This window comes from Macrosteles quadrilineatus, unplaced genomic scaffold, assembly GCF_028750875.1.
Source record: "Macrosteles quadrilineatus isolate MER2022 unplaced genomic scaffold, UCM_ALF_1.0 Scaffold_4__1_contigs__length_99947679, whole genome shotgun sequence".
In the NCBI taxonomy this organism is placed as follows: domain Eukaryota; kingdom Metazoa; phylum Arthropoda; class Insecta; order Hemiptera; family Cicadellidae; genus Macrosteles; species Macrosteles quadrilineatus.
The window spans coordinates 47,839,585-47,866,265 of record NW_026542597.1 but is presented as its reverse complement, the minus strand read 5'-3'; the positions used below and the strand labels follow the sequence as shown (position 1 = coordinate 47,866,265).

Below are 26,681 nucleotides of genomic sequence, written 5' to 3'. Positions count from 1 at the left end.
GGGGAAATCCTTTGGGGTTCTTGTTAAATTTCTGATGCGGATTAAATTGTCGCCCAGGCAATTAGACCTACCTAAGTTTCTAACTTAATCCATATACTAAAGAGTAAACAGTGTAACTCACAAGGCATTTTTGAGTATGTCTAAAGTCTTTCGTAGTTCATTTTGGTTTTACCAATACTCTTATCAAAGGCACGTCTTTCTTGGCTTGTATTTTAACGAACTCTACAAACTTTCATTTTACAATTTAACTATTAAAGGAATAATTGCTTAGATATTCTAAATTATCATTAATAAAATTGTATGGTCTGCTAGTTGTAGTTTACCTTGGTTGTCATAGGCATGCACTGACGCACTTCTACGAGTAATGTGTTGTCAACATTATTTGGAACGTCAAGACCTTGAGTATTCAGCTGCTACCGCTGTATGGAAATACAATGTTTGTAAACTACACAACTCGGTATAATTTACAATTACCCCTTTTCAATCGACACTTTAGAGTAAAATTTTGTGATATTGTTACCCCACTTCACGAAATTCATGCAGGAGTTCTCCAAGGAAGTGTATTGGGCCCCGTTCTCTACACATTGTTCACGGCGGACCTCCCTGAAAATCCTAATGTCGAAATTGCAACATTCGCTGATGATACTGCTATTATAGCCTCTCATGAAAACCCTGTTATAGCTTCACAAATTTTGCAGACTGGACTCGATGATATCTCCGATTGGCTAAAAAAATGGGGGATCAAAGTAAATGAGAGTAAATCGGTCCATACAACCTTTACAACAAGATTAGACACGTGTCCTCCAGTTACCCTAAACAATGTTCAAATCCCACAGTGCAATGAGGTTAAATACTTGGGCTTGACCCTTGATAGAAGACTCACTTGGAAAAGCCACATCTGGAACAAGAGAATTTCGTTAAATTTTAAATTTAAAAATCTTTCTTGGCTATTAAATCAAAATTCTAAATTAACAACAGAAAATAAATTGCTTTTATATAAAACCAGTGTGGACGTACGGTATCCAACTGTGGGGGACATCCAGTGAATCCAATTTGAACATCATCCAAAGATTCCAATCTAAAGTTCTAAGACACATTCTCCAGGCTCCATGGTTCGTCAATAACGAAGTAATTCACAGGGACAGTCGAACCCCAACAGTCAAAGAAGAAATTTCAAAATTAAGTGCCAAATACTTAAAGAAATTAGAGTACCATCCTAACTACCTTGCTATAAATTTATTGGACAACAGCAACTATACATACAGATTAAAAAGATGCCATGTTTTGGACTTAAGTAGTCGTTTTTAGACTTCAAACTTTGTACCAAATATGCAAAGTTTGTGTGTTAGCTCTATTGTTGGATAAAAACTAACTACTGTGTTTAAATTTTATCAAATTTTCTTATTGTTCTATTTTTTGTTGAACAGATTGTAAATTAAATAAAATGTTACAAAAAAAATTACAACTACCCCGATAACATTGTTGGTTTTTTGCGTCTTGGATTCAGGTTATAACCTCAAAACTGATCATACTAGTTGGTTTAACATTTTGTTTCAATTTCAAAATGCATTTTGTTGAAATGGGCCTTACAGTTTTCCCTTTAACCATGGATAGACGTTTCCAAACCACACAAAATGTAATACAATTAACCCTTTAAAGTTATGCAATGTTCACTACATTACCTGGCAAAAACACACAAGCTAGTCATACACAGTTAAATGTATACAATTAAAGGGTCAATTGTTGTATTCTCTAAAGAGAGATACAGCGATATATTCTAAAAGACCGGTATTTTCCCCAGGTTACGAGGTGTTTCTTCTTCTTCTTCCTTGATCCTCGAGGACCCTTCCCTCGTTTCACGGTCAACTTGTCAGGTCGTTTCATACTTGAACTCTCCTTTCTCTACTCTCGGAGATCTTCATCTCGCATGTCATTACAGAATACATGGATATTAATCTCCACAGAAATATGATATATCTTAATTCATTTGACTATGGATAATAGTTATTGAACTAAACTTGAAATCAACGTGTTGCAAAATTATTTGGTAATTCAATTTGTTGTATCCTCATAAAAAAACAAGATGTTCATTAAAAATTAGATTGTAATATGCGGAAATACACTTAACCAGGGGTTTCACGTAGTATTGAAGTTGTTTTGTGATCATCAGCATATCACATAATTATACCATGTGGTGGTACTAATACATATGGTAACAAACAGTGTTTTATCATCGACTAGCTGTTGTACCCGTGCTTTGCACCGGGAAGAGGACACAAAATAGAAACATTTTAATCTTTATCTCTTGCATATAATGGTTACACATCCGCCAACGCTTTTAGAATCAAAATTCAACTTTTATGGCCTTAATAGAAACGTATAAGTTATGACTTTTAAATTTGGTAAGTAGTGGATACCACCATTTTGGTTTTGATTAATTTTAAATCTTGTGTAGGCTGATATGAGAAAAACTGACCAAATCTCCGAGTTAAACTTTGACATACATGATTTACCTTCATCTCCCTTAATTACACATCTTTTAATTTATTATTGACATTTTAAATTTCAATTTTGAAGTTGCAAAAATACTAATTATTAAATTTAGATATCTTTATATTAAACTCTTCTTTATATTAAATCACAAACCCTTTCATCTTCAGTTTTTTCACTCACAATAAATAATTAGCAAAACTAAGTCAGCTGTTATAAACTTTAGAAATATTGCTGTGCCTTATCAATACAGTCTTTTGAAATATTAAAGAAACTATATCTATAGGTACTATAAAAAATTTCAAACAAATAATTTAGCATTAAAGACAGCAGACATAACTAATATGATTGTCAAAGCATCAAGGACTAAAAAATGTAATAGCAAATACAGTATATGTTTCATTGCATCTCTGATTCTACTACCTATACAAAAATATCAACAAACAACTTAATATACAAACCAGTTCATTTAAATCAGTTCCATCGTCCATTGCATTTACATTTTCACACTTACCATTAAGAAAACATAGTAACAGATTTCATTGATTTTAGAAACAAAATAACACTGTGTACTGCTTAGTTTTATGATATTTTCCTTGGTTTAATTTACTCAGTGGTGTGGCAAAACACAAATAATAAATGCATCAAATAAAGTAAATGTGAACTGAAAGCTATGTATAAAATAAGAGTATTTTGTATTACCATTTGATAATTAAATATAGTTACACATATACAACAGATAAAAAAAAATCAACGACAATTTAGTTATTGATGATATTCTTTAGTTAAATTTAAGCATAGGTTTAGCAAAACACAATAACTTAATTTACCTAAATATACATATAAAAAACAATGTGATGTGCAAGTTATGTTAAGTTAATCTAACACATGTGAAGCAGTTAGAATTTATTTAAAGTAGCCTCCAAATTCATACAAAACATCTATACATTGTAATTTTCATACTGTTTCCATGAAAACATATCAATAACATTATTTTCACTTAAGATTATTAACTTAAGACGCTTTAAAAAATCCAAAGCAGAGCCGGGGTTGATACAGCAACGGTTATACAAATTTTTTTCTATAATCATTGACATAGTTTTAGAATAAATAATCCATGATAAAAGGTTAGCTTAAAATAAACCTACCTCATATGGAAAATATTATATTTAATTTCTTTGTATCAGCTGTCTGAAATTGTGAAATATGCAGTTTAGCAGTTCTTCTTGTTTATATTTAAATGTCAAAGCAAATGTAAACAAACATTGTTGGTGTTCTCATCACAGCCATGGAGACCAATCAATATTTACTTTTAAAATGTTCACCTCAGAACTTTTAAAGCCAAAGGGGCAAAGCCTACGGTCAGTATTGTAATGTAAATAGTCCTATAATGGTCCTTGGTATGGTAGCTATATTTTTGTACAATTTAAGCCCAGTTGGTTAAGTAGTTTTTGCACCTATTAGTAATACACATACAGACAGACACCATTAGATTTTTATATAATAGTATAGATATAGATAATGTCGTTTTTAAATAAACAGTTTATTCATTAAAAAAAAAAAAACTTGAGAGTTTAGGTTTGAGATGTTTTTTCTTTTTTAACCACATCGCTCCCTGTGCACCTCCATCCCTCTATGGAATCTATAATACTTTGTACGGACCTTCTACAAAAAAGATTTTTATAGTTTGAGTATTAAGATAAAAATATTCGAACACCGATTTCACATTCGTTAGGCTTATTACTTTTTGGGGGGAAATTAATCTGCTATACATTTTATTTGTTGATGAAATTATTGATACTTTTTTATACGTTCTGTTACCATACAATTCAAGCCGTATCTTTGCTGTCAATTTTTAAAGGACCAATTATTTCAAAAGCATAAAATAATACATTGTAAATTAATTGTACTTAAATATGAAGAATGTATACAAACATGTCATTAAAAAAAATCTTAATTAATGCACAAAATGTAATATTTCGCTTAGTTCAACCGCAATCACCATAATACAACTTCACCCACTGAAGTACAATGTCGTTTGTAGATATCGAGTATGTACTTGCAGTTTCCCCCGTTAACCATATAACCACAAAAAGAATCGCGCTAGAAAACGTGTGAAACGATTCATCCGCTATGGATTGAGAGGTCCGCACCAAGGAGTCATTATTCAACACAGCGATACTCGATACAGTCGATGTTTCCCTATTTGAGCCAGCAATAAAGGAGACAAAGACGGGAACAATAGCCACACTAGAGGAACTGTTATCGTATGATTGTAAGATTGGATGTACTTGTATGGGGTGAACGGCTGCTGCCAAACGTGAGATCTTTATCACAAAGTGTTCGTGAAAGGTGTCATTCGGCGTAAAATTGAATCCGTGCATTGTTAACTACGAGGTGAAAACGGATTAGTTCCAGTAATTTACGTCGCCAAATGTGATTGCAACGGAAGCGTGGTTAAAGACATATTGTCTTAAATATTATAGATGATTTGAATGTTTGGATGTTTGTGACTCTCACATTGCCAATCATGCGAAATATTTTGGACCAATTGAGCAGACATTTTGCAGGAAATTAGCAAATACACCACAGATGGACACATGACTATTTATATTTTAGGGCTTCCCCACCGGTTTACAAAGTTATCTTGTTATTCTCGAAAACAGCCATACTAGAATAACCAATTTTACCATTCGTTCAATCCATTTGTTTGAAAATATTTTTCGTCGTACTGCAGCAGAAACCGCTCTTTTCAACACACGCTTTGTGGATCGAAGGAACTCTTTTACTCCCTAGGGAGTAAAATACAGCAGTAGTATCTCAACTGTAAACTTCGATTGTAAGCAATCGCATGTATTAAAATTATGTATCGATTTCTTTCATCTGCTGTAGCTTGTTGTTGAATCATTGTAAATAGTTTGAAATATCGATCGTATACTGTGAATACGAAATTATTGTATCACTTACTAAACAGCTTCTTATTTGCATTAGCAACATTGAAAATAAGTTGTCTTTGGGCTGTCATTAATGATGCTATATAACAGAAGGTCGACAAGGATAGTAACAAGGCCAGGGTTTAGACCATCCCCATTCAATCGTCAAACAATTCCAATAGCGTAGATAGACGCAAAATACGAAATGAGGAATGTGAAGATGTAACAAAGCGATTATGACGTAAACCATTTACCCAAACCGCACATTGTCCAAATGTACAACAACAACCCTCATGACAGTCAAGTATAGCCAAACCACAGTTGACAATTGTGAGCGAGACAGCAAACTTTCCCAGACAGAAAGTCCAGTAGTTTGTCAGGATTTTCTCAATTGTCGTCTGCCTCTCGATGGCGAAAGCTTCTTGAGATGAGACTAAGAGACACGCACTCTTCCACGCTGTGGCAATGCCAATGTGCCACACTAAAGCCGTGGCAATGCAATGCCAATGTGCTATGGCACAATAGTGGCAAGCCAATATCAGCACAATAATGCAATTCGTTATGCCACAAAGCTTAATCTTCTTCGGCTCTAGTTCCTCAGTCGGCAATGATGAGTCTTCATGGGTATTGAGATTCAATAACTACAAATCTGTTATTGAATTTTCCGGTCTCTAATAAAGCTTGATCCGAATGGCATCTGATTTGGCTGGTTATGTACGCTGTGTGTTATTGAATGAAACCTTCCTTTGTATTCTATTGTTTATTTAAAGTGGTTTTTGCTAAATGGTTAAAAAAGTAATCACCATTTAGATACAAAGTCATCGATCTTACCTATAGCTTCATACAATCGACACTTCAAATAAATACTATATCTTGAAATACCCCATATCTAATAAATATCTTTGCAATATACAGGGTGGTAAAAAAGTCCTTGGACAGTTAAATATTTAAAAAAAATAATGCAGATAGAGCTACAATACTTGGTACAAAGTTACAGGGCATAAAACTCTATTTTAACACATATTCAGTGATCCAATAACTCTTCAGGGGGACGGCCCACAAGGAGTCTGAAGAAAATCTTAAATGGAAGCATAGGTCAATATGCACATCAAATTAAAGGTCTTTTTTAGTAGAATACAATGCCACAAACCGCACTTCAAAAGGTTGACCTGCACAAAATGACAGTTGTTCAAAGATTCATTTAATTTACATTGCTATTATACGCTTTATCCTCAGGGGGCACAGCCCTAGGAATCGGAAGAAAATTGTTAACGTAAGCATAGGTCGATATGCACATCAAATTAAAGGTCTTCACTTGTAGATTACGATGCCGTAAATTCAAGCTCAAAAGAATGCCTGAGTAAAAAATGGCAGTCGTTCAAAGATTCAAAATGGCGGATTCAAGAAATCTTTGAACATCTGCCATTTTGCGCAGGATCAACCTTTTGAAGTGCGGTTTGCAGCATTGTATTTTACTAAAGAAGACCTTTAATTTGATGTGCATATTGACCTATGCTTCCATTTAAGATTTTCTTCCGACTCCTTGTGGGCCGTCCCCCTGAAGAGTTATTGGATCACTGAATATGTGTTAAAGTATAGTTTTATGCCCTGTAACTTTGTACCAAGTATTGTAGCTCTATCTGCATTATTTCTTTTAATATTTAACTGTCCAGGGACTTTTTTACCACCCTGTATAAATAACTATAAATATACGGTTTACTATTAGCGTTGGAGGTTTCCAGATCCTGGTGGTTATGGTTATATTCAATGCTATCATTTTCTAAGGGGTTTGAAAAAGAAACAGTACGATGTGAGTGAGACGTACATTTTTGCATTCTTGAAACCCTAATCCAAGATTCCATAGTAGTGTAATATGATAAACATATCATCTGCATTCATCGATAAAATATGTTTGTTAAACAACAGTCTACAAATCCCTACTAGAGGAGTTACTTCTTCACATAGTCCTGCGCCTGACATATTCACGTATTGTTACGCCGTATTGTAAAAACACATTTCCCACGGTGCGAAAGAGATGAATGACAACCATGTGAGGTGATGCAACTTGGATCACTGGTAGCCGTGGAAATAACGTATGATAATATGTGTAACACTATGTGGTCAGTTACAACAATTTAAAATAACCACGGACAATTTCATCCTACCTCAAGTATCCCATACCAAAAATGTGTCTAAGCGAATGTTTCACAGCCACTTTCTTGCAAAATGACTCTAAGGTACATAACAAACAATGCGTAGAAAAATATAACCTTCACACTTACCATTTGAATAGAAATGCAAAGGTTTGTGCCAAGCCTATACAACGACTGTAAACATATTTCCATCAATGTTTAACATCAACGCAATCCTGCAGTTAGGGTGCACATTTTATTTCCCTCGCATGCAAAAAGAAAACAATTTCTACCTCAAACATGAAAGTTACTCTAGTGACTTCAGCAGTAAACCAACCTACACAGCAATCGTTCGGCCGCAGTACGCTGAATTCATACTGGAGACTTTAACGGTAGATTAAAAACGATTGCTCGTTTGTAGGTTGGTCATGAGATGTTTGAGTTATTATAACCAGTCTGTCATCTGGAAAAGTTGTCACTTTGTAAACTTCCCATACTATATGCATTTTATGTAAAAATAAAATTACCTTGTTTGCCTGCCACCGGTGTGGTATCTTCAGGTATCCTGCTCATCACTATTGCCATGAAATTGTTAACACCTTAACTGTTTGGATCCTTAAGTTGAGTTACGGTTGAGTATAACCCAACACATCACTTTCCAAAATACATTTTGCGATGTTAGGGCAGTTTACCTTAAAACTTGTATTGTGGTTTTCTTTATATTTTTTGTGAAACTGTACTAAGTACCGAATTCAAATGGAAAGAATTGTACTGAACAGTATTCTGAATATACTAAAACAGGGTAGTTGGGAACCGATTTCAGGCGGAAATGGTAAAAACTGGGATTACCGTTCTGTGGGATTACCACATCACAAACTATTATAATTGTATTATTATTACGATGCTGGTCTAATGCACAAGACGTCTATTCCGAATATTGGGATAAAACCCCACCAATCATCACTGGGTTTCACCTGCGAGAAAAAATGACGAAAAGACACTTTTCTGTATTGGAAGACTCCCTTAAGTAAAAGCCATACAAATTTTAGGCCTACCTTAACAATTCTAGGCTAACTTTTCTCGATGGTCAATAATATTTATTACTTTCCATGGTTAATTGCACCAATACTGTAGCACACCGGGCTTGCATGACTGTCTCCGCCACACTCACAGCCCTGTGGATATCTAGGGTCAACCATCACCATGGGTGGCCTCAGATTACCCCCAGTTTGTCCCCCAGAGCAACTCCCCGCCCTAGCGACGTGAACTACGCGTCACGTCCATAACTAACGTCCGTCGCGTTCGCGGAAGGTCGCACGTCCAGGAGAAAGTACCTAGCTCTTCCGTAAATACCGCATCTGCCAAACTCTTTACCCTACACTTTCATACTTGGCATTTTTAACAGTGTCGCACCAGGTTGCCCTTCGCCGGTGACAATGGTCACTTTCCAGCGATCCTTGTGCGGAATGTGGTAGAATGCAGCCAATTAACTGGTCAAGTCGCACTGCGTCAGATCCAGAAGTTTACGTTTGGAGTTGTGGATTTTCTGTGTTTTCCACGTTTCTTAGTCTTTTACAGTACGTCCCCTAATGGTGTAAACCATTGTCTTTAGTATCGAAAGTTGAAATTTAATTCGATAGTATCATTTGATATCATAGTGATAAACAGTATCTTGGACTAGTATAGGTCTCATCCATTGCAACAGAAACCCTCAGAAACCTTTTGGCTACCTAGACAATATTTTATGGTAACGTTTGTGCGTAGTATTTCTGTATAATGTGCTACGATACTGTGTTACTGCATATCGCTTTTTAATGCCTGATCATGTAACTTTAGTATTTTGAGTATGGTTTTTTACCAGACATTTCTACACACAAAGTTCAGATAAGTTCTTATGCATATGTGGACATATACTGTGGTTTCATAGGCCAATCGCCATAGATAATTCAAGTTGAAAAATCCCTCAGAAAATTCATACTTGCGTTAAACTGCTGCAAAATGAAATGTTGATAAAGAGTCCCTTCACTAATAATCCTCACCAAAATAGTTGAATGCTGAATTCATGAAGTAGACTCCATCATCTTTCATAAAGACAGGGCAAATCACAAGGAGGAGTTAGCAAAGATCAATGATTCACAGTCTCACACTTCATACGTCATCGGTAATGGATAAAGCTTGTTTATTCATCATTTCATTGATCTATCGTAGGATTTAAGCTGTTGATTGTGTTCTATAACAGTACTTAATAACGAACCACACCCGGCTCTGGTGGTTTCTCCTTGTTGAATTGCATGAGGTAGAGTCCAAGTGTCAAGTTATAAAATGTTCATTTCCCAAGTAACAACGTAAAGTTCATCACCACGCCAAAGAATCACTTCTTGCCTAGTAGTATTTATATAACACACACTGAGTAGAGGCATTATCGTCAATTTCAAGATGGTGGATTCTGAAATAGATTTTAGAAGGTGTAGTTGCATTTTATTTTAGAAAAACCATCTTCAATATATTCTGCTGGTGAATGGTTTCTCTTAGCTTTTTTATATATTTTTTGACATATGTATGCCTAATCCTCCTGTTACACTTTCCTCTAGTTTTGATTAGTTCGTTGTTACTCAATGTAAATTTATTTTTATAAAATTTAAATACGAATCTGACGATAAAGTTTTAGTTTTTTGGGGGGCTATGTTTAATTGGTTAGTCTGTATTATAGTTATATTTAACTCAATTGCGTTTCTATTGGATAACTACCTTCACTAAAAACCATAGCGTGGATTAACTGTTATGAACAACAAAATAGTACTAACGTCAATCCCTTGTCTAATTACTGAAGTAATATAAAAAAATACAAAAGACTCAAAGTTTTGCAATTTCACGATGCAAGCAGTGTTTAGAGCTTGCACTGGTGTGACTGAGAGTTCTGCAGACATTTTCTGGTTTACAAAATCGGTGATTTTTCAATGCCTCATTACTAAACACTTACACGTTAAGAATATTTCACAACCAGAAAGTAGGCCATTCATGACCGTCTGTCTGTCTGTCTGTCCGTCTGTCTGTCTAGCATTGTGTCTGGTGTAGGAAGTCACAGGTTGCCGGGAGTTCTCAAACTTTCGGGTGTCAGACCCACAGTTTATGCAACTCTTTAACATGTTTGTTGTATTTTAAAAGAGGGGAAACTATACTTTAAAAGTGCTAATTGGTCATTTGATGCACATTGGGCAATAAACAGACTTGCATGTTTATGAGCTAATAAAACTTATGACTAGCTCAGTGCTTCATTAAGGATTGCACAAAGTCGTAAGACCGATGTTTATAACTTGAGGGAACCTACATTCTTTGGAAGGTAATTATTTTGCCGGTAAGACTAAATGTTGAATTTACTTTTTATTTTAAGATTACATTAAATTTTATTTTATATAGTTACTAGCTGTACCCGCGGGCTTTGCCCCGTTTAACTTCTTAAGTATTCGCATGGCTCAATTACGTCCTGGTTGAAGTTTGTTCGCTATGCTCACTCACCTTTAGGTTGGAGCTCGTTCGCTGCGCTCACTTGCCTTCAGATTAGCTCGTTCGCTACGCTAACTCGCCTCCAGGTTGAAGTTCGTTCGCTACGCTCACTCACCTTTTGGTTGCAAATTAGCTGTTGTCATAAATTTAAAAAAATAATAGTGCTTCACCCTGTTGGTAATCCTTGTAACTTTAATGCTATTGAACATCACAGAACAGAACCAACTTGTTTAATTGAAACAGCTGTTAAGATTCATTAATTCCTTTTAAATTTGAAAAATCCTAAGGTTAACGTGGGAAACTCCAGAGCCACTGGGGCGGAGCCCGGAAGCCCGATCAGAATAAAAACTACTTAGTTTTCGTATGTAATGCCCAAAGAATTGGTGTACCGAATTTCAGCCTCCTAGGTAAATGGAAAGTGGGAGAAGGAAAGAGTGAGTCAGTCAGTCAGTCAGTGAGTCAGTGAGGGCTTTGCCTTTTATATATATAGATACATTTTATTCAAATTACACTGTGTACAATTTTAGTCTTCATAGAATAAGTATAAGTCATATGTGCTGTGCAGCTCTATAGCTTTAGAATTGTACTAAGTTGAAAGAAGTGCATCCCATCGTTCCGATCTTCAGATAATCCATCAATTGAGCTACAAAATCATGCATCCACTCTGTGTACAGTAGTAGGCTGTTTAAATAGTTCTAGTAAAAGTATGGAAATAGTAGTGGCACGTTGGGCACAAACGGTTTGAACGTTTAAAATAAAGCATTGTTATTATTAGACCATCACTGTTTCTTAGGGAAGTATTTTAATACACAGGAGGGCTTTCAACTTATCATGCTTGATCATGGCTTAGCAACATGTGTCAGTTTTAGTTAATTTTTAAATCAACCTATATGGTTCCTCATGGATTTTAGACGCCGCCTCAGTTTTATAATAGTATAGATTAGCGAATTATACAAGTACCTTTTACGTTTTGGACAGCCAGTTAGTAACTCGTACACATGTTCTTAACTTTTTCCTACTTTACCATAAACAAAATTGACAACAACAAAAAAAATTTACAACGACAATACAAAATTAACCTTTATAACGTGCTAGATACCTAAAGAACTACTGTATACCGTTTCGGTTACATGCACTGCAGTTTAGGCATATCAGTTACATAACCGTTATGCAGAGAGTCATGGGAAATACAAGATATTGTTCTAACACATAACACCACCTGTTTACCAACACCTACATTCAGGTTAGGGTTTATACATAACGGAGGAAAGTAGGTAAAATATTGTGCCATGATGGAGTATACTGTATATCATAATAGTGGATGTCGATTTTAGTCAAAACCCCCAGTATTTATAAATATTTTGTATCATGTTTTCCGTTTTAAAACATTTTTTACTGCAGGATGGAATTAATGACTATAGTATATGTCTTCAACCCACTCGCTATTATTAGATAGCTAGATATTTGGCGTTTCGTAGCATCATTTTCAATAGTGGTCTTGATTTAATCGTTTTAATGCAATAATACTACCTGTTTTGTTTTACAGACTAAATATTGATTTATTGTTTTACTGACTTAATAATGATTTATTGTTTTAAGTATTTCTTTTGTGGATTTGTGTTTGTGACAATTTCACTATCTTAGGAGATTTTCAAATGGAGCTTCAAATCCCCGAGTGGAATTTGGCAATTTGGAAGTGGGTTGGCAAAGACAAAAAGAATGTACGTGACTATTAAGTTGATATCTCCATCAATACCAACTCTTTTCATTCCTGGAATTAGGTAACGTCCAACAGTATCTAAGATTGAAGTAATGGTGCCTAAGAGCAACAAGTGAGTAGACTAACTTAGCAGACTTCGCCATACTCTATTACTCCATTTATAATTACTCTACTAAGCAGGTAATTCATTCCTCGTACCTACTCCACAATTTATAATCAGGGAAGTTGTAAATTAACCAGAGTAATTATAGTGTGGGAGGAAATAAAGCAGTTCCTGTACAGGTCAGATGTACATCTCCGGGACCTTCTGACAATTGTTGCAGACCGCGGAAAGATGGAGGCTTTAGGCACAACTAATGGAGGTCATTTGTAACAGTGTTGAGGAAGAGAAAGTAGAATGTTCACAGTTCACACGCGTAGGTCAAACTTGTGTGTAAAGATCTTCACACATGACCACGTCCAGCTAGCGGCAAAGTAAAAAGAATTAGATCATAGTTAGTGGTCAAAGGAAGAAGAAGGGATAGAAGAAACAAGGATTAGATCATAGAAAGTGGTCAATCAATAAATATTAGATCGCAGTAAGAGATAATACCCCACTTCAGCAAACCTGCAGACTAAGCGAATTTCCATTTGCCTGGATTGATTTTCAATTAATCTATTAAATTAACATTTATGTAACGAATACCTAGGTTAGCTGCTACAGGGAAACTAATGAAGTGTGTTTTTTATTAAAATATCAATAGCTTAGTATGAAATAAATAAATCCGCCAAGTTTGATCAACATCCATAAACAAGCCAACTACAACATATAATATTCCCCATAAGAATAATATTGGAATTTTAAATTAACAATTTTTTGAATTTTCTCCGTAACCAATCACCGTACAAACAAATTTTTATATACTAAATTATTTGTTTTTTTAAGCTTTTTAAAAAGGTCTGGAGAAAAATTGATAAATTTTGTGTTTTAACGGTAAAAATTTAGAAAACCCCATTTTTACCCATGTTACCCATTACCCATTTTAAACGGGTTAAACCCCGTTCCCATGGTCCGATCATGCTGGTTTGCGAACTCATTAAAGTTTATCCCGCCTTACACCTTCAAACCAATTTTTATTAAAATCGGACAAAAATTGCTCAAGTTATTGTGCGGATGGACACACACAAAATTTGAACGAATGGTGTTTTTGGCCTCTGGTAAGAAAAATGAAAAAGTAAATTGGTCCCGGGCCTGGTCTTACCATGAGACCTACGGTAATAGCTACTTCCCTATAGGGAAATTCGCTAAAAGGAGAAAGTATTGGATCCCAATAAACTGGGACAAAGGAACAAGTATTAGATCAATCAATCAATCAATCAATTATTTAAGATGGGGACGCCACTATGTGCGTATTTTAACCCAAATATGAGTGTAGGATGGGTGGCGCGATCTTGTAGCCTTGTTAGTGACTAAGGCCGACATGTTCCTTAGACACAGCTGTTAATTAATAGCCCATACAGCTAATGGCAACTAAGGGACCTACAGTTTATAGTGGAATCCGAACCACATTTTGTCCTTGTAATTTACGAATTGCATAGCAAGTAGCTAAAGGAACAAGTATTAAATCAGAGTTAAGTGGTCATTATAACAAATATTAAATCTCAGAAAAAGACCAAGTGACAAAATATCAAAACTTAATACTTAATAGTACATGTGTGTTTAAATGTGAAAACATACGTAGGCTCTTACATTGGAGGTTAGAACTGATGACAAACAATGAATTTTATACATGATCTAAAAGAGGGGGGTAAAGTGTTATTAATTTAAAAACGTTTTTATTAGCTCGCTTTCTTGTCCGGTACAAGCATACTAACTTCCCGATGAGCTAGACTTGAAACTTGAAACATAGCTCACAAATGGAAGACAATGCAATATTATATCATTTAATTTTCATATTTCCCTTGGGCTACGCTCCATAGGCTTCCAAATTTTCTATGTTTACATTTTGAAAGAATGTAAATATATCAATTAATTTGTACAGTATATGAAAAGAAACTCAAATAAACCTTACATGCTTGAAATAGAATTAACATCCCATTAACACATATTAAAAATTTTAAAGTAGAAAATAATTTATAAATATGTGGAGAGTATAAATACTTGTACGATTTAAAACTAAAAACGTGGGGTGCATGCATTGATAATAATACATTAGTTCAATAGGTGAAGGTAATTGTATATTATCTCACGCACCACACGTTTTTCTTTTTAAATCTTACAAGTATTTATACTCCCCACATATTTATAAATTATTTTCTACTTTTTAGTGCGTTTAAAAAGGTTTTATTTAAAAAAAAGTTTTTTTTTATAAATGATCTATATTACTTATTTAATACGCAAGCAGGTTTTTTGTGACAATTACTCCTCCGAAACTACTGAACCGATTGACATGTTCTTGGTCTCATTGGAAAGAGCGTAACGTGAAGTTGTGCAGGAAACTTTCTTTTTAGGGAAATAATTAGAGAGTGAAGCCCTGGGGCCCTTTCGTATTTCTCCATAAGATTAACATGGGAAACAAAAATTGTTATGAAACTCCAGCTGTTGTCAGAAATTGAAAGTGAGAAGAACATATGTTAATTATTGTAAACAGTCAATAATTTTGCTAATTTAACAGTTTGCTACAAACATTTACTGACTTGGTTGAAATGAAATGTTTACCGTTTTAAATTTGGGTTGGCGTAAATATTACAATGGAAAAAAGCGAGAGAGCCTGGATAAATTGATATCTTAAATACCCCCGCCGCAGCAAACCTGCAGACTAAGCGAATTTCCATTTGACTGATTGGATTTACACTGAAATGTCTACTTAAAAATATAACATTTATTCTTGATTTAAATAGAATTAGTTTAACAAGTACTTAGGTTTGCTGCATCAGGGAGGGTAAAACTTTTTTTTTGTAAAATGTGAATAGGTAGTGAGAAATAAAAACATTTTCCAAATTTGATCAAAATATGTTCACAAACAAGCAAACTACAACAGTTTACTTATTCTCCATAAGAATAACATGGGAATTTTAAATTTACAATTTTTTGGAATTTTCTCCGTAACTACTAGGCGCATAATAACGCTTCAATATACTAAATTATTTGTTTTTTTTAAGCTCTACAAAATGGTTTGGAAAGAAATTGCTAAATTTTATGTTTTTTGGGTCAAAAATAGGAAAAACCTATTTTTACCCCATAAAACCCCCCGTAAACCCCCGTTCCCATGGTCCGATCATGCTGGATCGCGAACTCGTTCGAATAAACGTACGTTTACACGTTTGTACCAAATTTCATCCAAATCGGATCATTTTTGCTCGAGTTATCGTGCTGACGGACACATATATATATATATATATATATATATATATATAAATATATAAATATATATATATATATATATATATGAATTTGAACGGATGGTGTTTTTGGCCTCTAGGGACCTCAAAACGAAAAAAAAAATCGGTCCCGCGTCCAGGTCTTACCATGAGTACTACGGTAATAGCTTATTCCCTATATGGGAAATTCGCTAAAAGAAAACTGAATTAACACTGTGCTGCATTTCTTATTAATCATTGAAAGAGGCCATTTGCAAACTATGGAAACATAGGAAAGTCATTGAACACCACCGAGGAGAAGAAATAGAAATGTTTTTTTAAAATTTGTAATGTTATTATGGGCAGCCTAATGCGGCTATGAGTAAGGCTATTTGTAGAAAACACTAAAAAAAAAGATCAGCTTTTAAAAAAATTATAAGATATTTACAAGAAATTGTGATTATATCGATCTGTTATGTACCTACATCATGAGTATTTCCAAAATCTTTGAGTCGAATCTTTTAAAGTCATAAGAAATTATGACTGTTATTCGTTTTAAAATAACGCCTTTAATACTTAGCAATTGCTCGAATTCGAGCAACAGGGACACTAGTTTTTTATTATAACGATGGCATGTCAGAGATTGAAAGGATTGCGCAAACAATTACCCAAACCACGAACTAATAAATATACACAAACTAATGAAATTTCACCCTGAAGGTTGCTGGTTTGAGTACTAAATAGGCCGATTCTGGTCTCAAAATATTTCATTTGTCAAGCAATTAAAATGATTATAAGTCACAAAAGATCACGTTAGAGCTGTAATAAGCCACTTTCAATTAATTTAATATTTAAAAAATAATCTTTCTTTCGTCTATTATATCTTTCTCTACCAATCTCCCAAACGTAGAGGTTTGGAAAGCATGTCCACAATGGCAATTCAAATACCAATATCACGTCCGATTTTGTTTACTACTTTCTCCATTTCCACGGTGCTACATGGCAACACTCTGGATTCCAGGCTCCAGTGGTGAACCTAGAAGTTAAATATTTAGAAATGTGGTCTAGTCTAAAATAAATCTAATGTTTCAAACCTACAGGGTCAACTTGCCAACCTAACGACACATTATCAACATAAAAATATAATATTTTTTCTCACCTTTGATTGAAATTGAATTCGTTCATTTAAATTTGTTACAATAGAAACTTGCAAGACTTGAGTAAATAAAATAATTTTAAGGTAAACCCAAATTAATCGTATTGTTCGGAGTATGATAACTGAACCGACCGAGTTAGATTATTTTCTTTGTTTTTGTTTGGTGTATGGTATTACAAAAAACCTTAAGGTGTAAATAGTTCAAACCACTTGGTGTTACTTAACAATATCCATAGTTTAGAATGTCCATAAAAAGTTGCCACTTATCAAATGGTTATAGGTCTACTGCTTGCCTTCAAACTTTAAGGCTGCTGGTCCAAGTACTAACGAGGCCGATTCTGGACTCAAAATATTTCCTTTGTCAATCAATTAAAATGATGATAGGTCACGTTAGAGTTGTGATGGTCAAAGGTTGTTTGTAGAGATTGGTGCGTTAGACTGGAACAAAACCAGGGAACTTTCCAATTCGAAAAACGTAAAAAATGACAATTGTGTAGTTAATTAATTACAATTTACACAGACACCAACTCTGTTGTCAAAGACTTTTTCTGCATCAGTCAGCAACTAAGTGACTTAAGAAAACCAACGTGTTTCTCTCTCCACTTATCTGAACAAAACACAACACCTCATAACAATTGTTCCCGCTTACAGCTCATTTGACGGTCTGTTGTTTAGTTTAATTTTACAACCGGTTCGTGTGATCCTCCAATTTACTTGCCGCAACTCCCAACCCTAGTCAGCCCACTCTGGCGTATAGTTCCTGTCAATTAATAGGAGGCTGTGCTCTCATCTTTATTGTCTAACGTAACTGGTCGTTCTGACGCAACAGAGGAGCTAATCTCGTAAAAGAACCAGTCCCGATCTTACGATTCACCTCTCACGAATGGACTCGAATATAAACACTGGGTCGAGTGTTTAACGTTTTATGCTGGTCGTGTAGGATAATCCCCTGCAGATGACAAGGTGACTTTCGATCCATGTTCTTTTGAGCTTAGGCGATTTCAGGATTAAGCTGACGAAATTAAACTAAACGAGGGGTTATTACTCAATCAAACGATTTAGGCTTCTTTTTTGGGCTGCTGCTGATCTGAGTAAGCGTTTAGGAAAAAGGAAATCGGTTCTTGGTTCACGTGTCCTCGTTTTGCACAAAACATCTGAACAACAACGGGTTTCATGATCTGATAATGTTTTAGCTGATAACTTAGCTAACCGAATTTGAGATCATTACAGGTTTAGCTCAAGAGTGATATCATATTTTATGATGGAAACGTGTTTGGTCGTTTCCTTGGTTTAAAATAATATTACTCCCTCGACTAGAAATTAGTACTATATCTCCTTACAGTGTAGAGACTCAAGCATTGTAAGTGAGAGTAGTGAGTTTATGTAACAACAGAAACATCGTAATGCTATCATTTGAATAATAGGGAACAGCTGGTGTAGTTGTTAAAGAGCGGATTTGTATCTTCAAGGTCTCCGAACTCCCTTTAGCCATATAGTGTCTTTACAAATTTACTTTGAAGCATTGATCAAATTTGATTTGTTGTTATTACCTGTACGTTTGTTACCATCACTTAATATCTTTGTATTTTTTATTACGTTATTTCTTCCATGGAAAGTCTTTTCGTCCTGATATTGTTATCATATAGATATAATCACTGAGTGACTCCGTTTTGTATGCGTTATTGAGCTTAGAAGACGCCACTATATTTTGAACAAGCTGGACTTCCCAAAAGTACTTTGAACTCCAAGCTGAATGCCCGAACCAGGGTCAAATCATAATTTGAGCGCAGAACTTTTAAATTCCATACTTAAAGTAAGTTCTATGTTCTATCTTAATTCAAATTCATTTAAATATTGAAAATTACCTAATGTAAAACCTATGTAGATTACATCAGGCGATTATCTTATTGCAATACGATATGAACAAAAAGAAAAGATCTAACGCAATTGCAATCCAATGACTAATGACAGTGTCTATTCACGTCGAAGTCAGTCTAAATGAAGAACTAATGATGTTTGGGCGTTGTTAGACTGATGACAGAGTAATAGAGTTGTCAGCAAGACGAGCAAGGCTGACGTAATTGTGCCTAAACACAACTGAAGCCATTAATCAAATTACGAAACTAGACCAGGCGGCGCGTGCGAGTGGGCAGACGTTGCAGCAGCATCTTCGTCATAACTTTTTCACATTCCTGATTGTAAATTAGGGCTGTGTGTTTTGAAAATAAGAAATATAATATCGTGGGAGATTCTCAAATTGATTGGTAAATAATTCTGCATAACAGATGCCCCTGTTCATAGTGGTCTGTTCTAAAGTGTTTTCATACTTCGGCTATTTGTGTTTTTCCTTCAAAAATTCCAACGAATGCATAGATGAATTGAGTAGCCCTATTATGGTAATTCAAGTTCTGCCCGTATATTGCCAATCATCGTCCTTGTAATAAAAAAAATTGAAATATTTCCATTAAAATGAATATATATTTTTTTTATCACTTAGGTACTTTGGTATTATACCGACCACACCGATAAATCAACCTCTAAATAAGATTTTAATTAGTTTAAATAACAATATCTTCCTAACCTAACCTAGCCTAAAACATAGTCCACCGTTAGGTTAGGTTAAGTTAGGTTAGGATAGTTTAGGTCAGGTTATAATTATTAGGTGTAGTCGGTACATGTAATGCCAAAGTACCATCACTTAAAAAATCACAACCAGCAACATTATTACACTGTAATTTTGTTGTTCGCCAAAAGGAAATAAACATTGACCAAAAGAGCTTCATGTAAAAAAATAATCCATTTGTACCATCGTACTATCTTCAAATGAAATAATAAATCGAATTATCCTGTTCAGTTACAAACATCAATCACACTATTATCAACACTAATCCCCATTCCCATGTTCCAGGCACACAAACGTCAGATTTTCCGGGAGCAAGTGTCACCCCACATGGGTGGCAAGATCCCTGAGGACGCGTTCCGCACGGACCGCCTGGCGCTGAACCGACTCAACAAGGAGGGAATCAGCGTTCCTGACGGAGTACTGCTGCAGCAGCGTCATCGAGAGAGTCATCACTCGAGTCATAGACATGACCCTGCCATCGCAGCCAGCATAGTCAAACTGGTGCAGCATCCTGACGGCAGGTGAGTCACTATGTGGGCTTAGATGAGAATAGCATAGAACAAAGAGTAGACAAATAGAGTCTACTCATTATTCTATGGTGAGATTAATTCTCTTGGGATTCGTCTATGGAGGAGAAGTGTCACTCTCGAGCAGTTACATTCAAACCTGAACCCAGCACACCTTGATCATTGGGCTTTAAACAAATGGTACTGGCAGCTGGAAGCAGCTGATTTTCGTAATGAAGCTTTATATTATTCATTCAACACTCTTTCTTTACTCATTCTTTCTTTGACGAACCATGGTTGTCGGCGTCATGGGGAATAAAGAAGAAATTATACTACAATATAGAGGATGATAATTAAGTTCCATCATATTTTCACTTGATATCTCATAAAATTAAGTCTATAAACATTTATTTTCCAATGTAAGAATGAACTAGGTTCCCATTTAAATTACTTGTATTTGATTAACTGTTAGGATAATAATACTTATTCCCTACTGAGGACAAACTAACTGTCGAATAATGAGATTAAATTATGAGATAGAATAAGATTTTAGATAACCGGTTCTTGTATTCTGAATGAAATGATTTAATATGCTGAATTAAAAGTAAACCTAAACAAATATGAACCACAGCTGATGCTACAATGATTAAAATTAATATAAGAAATAACAAAATATACACTAACAACCTTGCTCAATCTAACATTGTAATGCAATTTAAAATAGAAGAATCTTAAAATGCGGCTGGTATCTTACTGCATTGAAAAACATCCATGCTTTACAAAATATCTGAAATGTATTAATCTAATTGAATCAACTTTAACTAAAAACCAACACAACCTGATAACCAGTTCGCACATAGGTCTCAGTTTTCGTACGTATCTAATACATCGGGCACCATTGTAGTAAACTTCTTAAATTTAGCCAATAATGCAACATCTGAAACTAAAATTCACGTAAATCGCAAATCTGTCAGTGACAAACGCTGCTTCTAGTCTAGTAGATGAGAGATAGGTTGGGCTACGTAACGAGGGAATTACTGCCTTGTCATCCCGGCTGACCACGTCCTCTGGCAGAGGTCAGAGGTCAAAGGTTTATCTGTGAATGCTTCTGAGGTTTACGATGAGTTAGCGCTCGCCCATGAAGAACCGGCGATTCCCTTCCTACAACATTCTCCTGCCATTCTCTTGGTGATTCGTATGGATCTCGGAGTATCTATATTACTCTGAAAGCTCCAGTACCCACTCTATAATTCAAATTTCTATGTGGTGTAACTTAAATGGATTTATTTGAAATCACCAGTGGTGAAGATCGGTTTGTTTATTGGAGTGCAAGACATTTCCCAGTAGATTAGCTCAAATTTCGCCGATTACTTATTTTTACACCATGCAAAAGCAAAAACAAAACTCCACTTCCTGATAGATGGAAACCAACCTTTTCAAAATTCCCAATCTCAATAGTAAATTATGCAAATGCTGAGTGCAAGAAATTTGTTCACTTTTGTTTCATTTTTCTTTTTGTCACACGAGGTTTTAATATGCACTGAGAAGTGGTTGTCCTGACTGGTAAAATTGGTCAACTGTTGACCACTCTCATTAATCCTTGATCATCTACAGATATAATGTTCAGCTCAGAAAGACAGACCACGTACATCTTTTCGGGTAATTTCGGACTTAAAATCCCTTTTATGACCCTTCCAATTTAATGCTGTCCATTTTGTTCTCAACTATTTCAACTATTACACAGTTAATTATTACACTATTAATTATTCTCAACTATTATCATGTGATGTTTCCTCTCAAGGTACGCACCACCAGAGGGTCACTACCCCTTCGAGAACCTAGTGGAGTCCACCTACATCATCCGCCCACCCTGGGGGAACGCACAGAGCCTCATCATCCCTCCACACAAAACCATCGAGGTGCCACTCACCATCCCTCACCGCACGCTGTTCCCTCACCGTCCTCCCGTCACTGACGAGGACATCATCACCTTCACCAACCATATAGACAGTCTCTACTCCTCACAGCTGCCTGGCGCCACGGTGAGAGTCAAAATAGCAAATATGGTTTACGTCAGGTTGTTTATGATAGCGTGTAGAAAGGGATTAAAGAAGAATCCAAACAACAGGAGAGTCACACCACTAAACGCTAGTGGTGTTATAGTAGTAACGATCTCATACAGATAGTCTTTAAGAAACCAGTAGACACTTAAGACACGTGCCTTGACAAGTACCTTTAAAACATCTATGAGTGTCTTAGAGGCTAATTACACGAGTTGCGTACACTACTTTACCTATGACTGTTTTTTTTTTTATTAACAACAATCACTACTCATAACGTTTGAGGTTAAGTTTTCTTTTATAACCTCTCATTGCCACTGATTGCAATGCAACGACTCATTGTCCCAGCCACTCACTCATTGTATAATAAATTAAATTGGCCTTAACAGCTGATAAGTTAATGTTCAACGCATTGCAATTTTACTTATTTTCTCTCAATCCTTGAACTTCATTGGTACAAACTTGTACTACAAAGTAGTCCAGTCAATGAATGATCCAAAAGTAGGTGTAGAGTGCGTGAGCAGGTAACTAAGCGATTCCTTCAGAAACTTGTTCAGGGGACTTAGGGTGTTAACATACCAAAAGTCCTGACTCCTAGGTGGTGAGCCAGGGGGTGGAGGGGGGAAAAAGGGGGGGAGAAAGGTACGCATTTTGGGTTTTTTGATTATATCTCGAAAACTATCAACTTTTTGTATACTATAGTAAATTATAAAATTGAAGAAGATTAAATTTTCTACAAGAAAAGTATATAATGTGTTTATTTTGGTTCAACAGATTACGAGTTATAACTTATTTAATTGATATCTTATTAAAATACTCCTTCCATAAGAAATACATGTAAATTAGTATGCGAAATGGGGCGAATCCTATCCGCCCAAAGGAAATATAACTGATATTCTGGAAATCTCGACAAAATTTCCAGTAATTTGACACTTTAATCATGAAATTTTGTCAAAAATTAAAGCGAGGGTGAGCGTTTAAAAATGGGATGATTTAAGGTTTTTTTTATATTTCCAATAAAAAAACACCAAACCTCGACATTTTGTTACCTCGCCCTCGCCTTAATTTTGGATCAATTTTAATGATTAAAGTGTCAAATTACTGGAAATTTTGTCAAGATTTCCAGAATATCAGTTATATTTCCTTTGGGCGGATAGGATTCGCCCCATTTCGCATACTAATTTACATGTATTTCTTATGGAAGGAGTATTTTAATAAGATATCAATTAAATAAGTTATAACTCGTAATCTGTTGAACCAAAATAAACACATTATATACTTTTCTTGTAGAAAATTTAATCATCTTCAATTTTATAATTTACTATAGTATACAAAAAGTTGATAGTTTTCGAGATATAATCAAAAAACCCAAAATGCGTACCTTTCTCCCCCCCTTTTTCCCCCCTCCACCCCCTGGCTCACCACCTAGGAGTCAGGACTTTTGGTATGTTAACACCCTAAGCCCCCTGAACAAGTTTCTGAAGGAATCGCTTAGTTACCTGCTCACGCACTCTACACCTCATTCCTTGACTGGACTAAAAGTAACAAAACAATGCTGTTATTTAACAATACTGTGTAGTGAATGTATTTCAATTCTAAGAACTGAATTGAAATGGTTAAAAAACGGTCTTAAGTAAAATTTATAACGACACGATTTATAAAAAAAAAAAACGAAATTTATAACGATTTATAACGACTGATGAGATTACTGTACAGATAACTAAAGTGATGGTAGGGAGGGGGAGAATTCTTAATCATCCCACTTGTGACAATATCTACCTCTTGTGTATTATCAGAACGATAATTTGTGTAAACTACAGCTGTTTTGTGCTGCGGAAATAGTTGTGTGCTCTCACGGTGGAGTTCATTAGAAGTTTTAAATGACAAAAACACGACAGAAATATTTAACCCCTTGTCCATCATTGAATTACAATGTTTACACTATGAAAATGAAGTCCCAAGGTTCATATAACACTTTTGATTGAAAGTATTTCATTATTCTATATATATAAAAGGCAAAGCCCTCACTGACTGACTCACTCACTCACTCACTCATCACTAATTCTCCCACTTCCCATTTACCTAGGAGGCTGAAATTTGGTACACTGATTCTTTAGGCATTAAATAGGAAAACTAAGTTGTTTTTATTCTGATCGGACTCTCGGGCTCCGCCCCAGTGGCTCTGGAGTTTCCCATGTTAACCTTATGAGTACTCATATTTAAATGGAATTAATGAATCTTAACAGCTGTTTCAATTAAACAAGTTGGTTCTGTTCTATGATGTGCAATAGCATTAAAGTTACAAGGATTACCAACAGGGTGCAGCACTATTATTTTTTTTAAATTTATGACAACAGCTTAATTTGCAACCAAAAGGTGAGTGAGCGTAGCGAACGAACTTTAACCTGGAGGTGAGTTAGCGTAGCGAACGAGCTAACCCGAAGGCAAGTGAGCGCAGCGAACGAGCTCCAACCTAAAGGTGAGTGAGCGTAGCGAACGAACTTCAACCAGGACGTGGTTGAGCCATGCGAACGAGCTCACTTATGAAGTAAAACGGGGCAAAGCCCGTGGGTACAGCTAGTATTACCATAAAGTAAAAGATAAGTGTAGCTGGCACTATTTTATTGTTATTTTTACTCTCTATTTTGGAGCAATTCTAAACGAAAATGTGTTTACAAAATATTTGATGCAGAAAACTATGAGAATTGTTCAGTAATCATTCTCAACTTAAACTGATTTCTCTGAGTTGTAGGCTACACATATTTGTTTGGAAAGTAAGTGAATTATAAGAAAATGATTGCAATAACAAATTTACTCTAGGTCAAAGTATTAAGCATAAATGAAAAATAATTGCGATTTATAAATGATCTATTGGCTGGATTACGGTCAGTTAGAAATTGTAGTTAGGCCTACTGTTCGTTTTAAAACAGTAAAACGAAGAGTCAATTAATTTATGATACAATCAACGCTTAAAGCACATACATTACAAAGCTTAGTAGCCATATTATCAAGGCGGAGGCGGCAACCCGCTCGGCAACTTTTGTACCTATATTGCATACCTAACGCCGTGTCTTGCTTTTTATGTGACTTTGACCAGCAGTACGCCCAGACAATGGATAGCATGGTGTTGTCTATAGTCTGTGCCAGCAGACAAGACAAAATAAGTTTGGGTAACGACTGAGAAAATGCTTAGTAACTTTGAGAAAAGGCTTGGTAGCCCTTTGTTGATCAGTGGTTCAGTGGTTGTTTTCAATGGGACAGTATAATACCCGCTTCCAGTAAATCGGCTGACTTTGATTGAGTAATACAGTATATTGAACTCAACTGATTCAAACGATCAATAGCTAAAATTAAAGCCTATAATTTTACTGGTTATTTATAGTCTAAAGCATATAAAATAATAAACAATACTGGATCTCTTGATTTTGAATCATAGAAACACTTTATAAAAAATAATTTTAATGTTGGTTGTTCACCTTGCGATTGCTTGAAACTCGTCCGATTTGAATAACTAATAGCTTAAATGAAAGCCGGTATTTCTCTGAAGGTTCTTAGACTAAAATATATATGAGGTTTTATAATTATAACTGGTGAAATACGTCTAAAATTGAAGTCAGAATTCGAAAATAAATCAAATTTATGTTTTTGGTCGAGTAGTACAGTAGAAAAATATAAGCCGATGTTTGATGTGAAATCTGTCTGTGCATACCTTCAATTTGAGACCTCAATCATGAAATTCGTTCTGGTAGAACAACCAGAAAACCCAAATTTGACTCCCACAAGAAATACATGGGGAGCAAATTTCGTTTACGTATAAGCCGAGTGGGACTGTAGATAAATATATGCCGATGCATGATGTGAAATCTGTGCGTGATAAACGATTTGTTTTAAATATAAGATACTAGCTGTAACCCGCGGGCTTTGCCCCGTTTAACTTCTTAATTTTCAAGATTATCTCGTTCGCATGGCTCAATCACGTCCTGGTTGAAGTTTGTTCGCTACGCTCACTCACCTTTAGGTTGGAGCTCGTTCGCTACGCTCACTCACCTTTAGGTTGGAGCTCGTTCGCTGCGCTCACTTGCCTTCAGGTTAGCTCGTTCGCTACGCTAACTCGCCTCCAGGTTGAAGTTCGTTCGCTACGCTCACTCACCTTTTGGTTGCAAATTAGCTGATGTCATAAGTGTAAAAGAAATAATAGTGCTGCACCCTGTTGGTAAT

At 35.4% G+C, this 26,681-nt stretch overlaps 1 protein-coding gene across 1 annotated transcript in view; it reads left to right on the top strand.

Moving 5' to 3' along the window:
- LOC128992906 (uncharacterized) overlaps positions 1-26,681 on the top strand; it is a 68,587-nt gene that overhangs the window by 1,614 nt on the left and 40,292 nt on the right. Inside the window, exons 2-3 of the mRNA XM_054416651.1 lie at positions 20,183-20,418; positions 22,205-22,445. Coding sequence (XP_054272626.1) covers positions 20,183-20,418; positions 22,205-22,445 — 477 coding nt within the window. The remainder of the gene's footprint in view (positions 1-20,182; positions 20,419-22,204; positions 22,446-26,681) is intronic.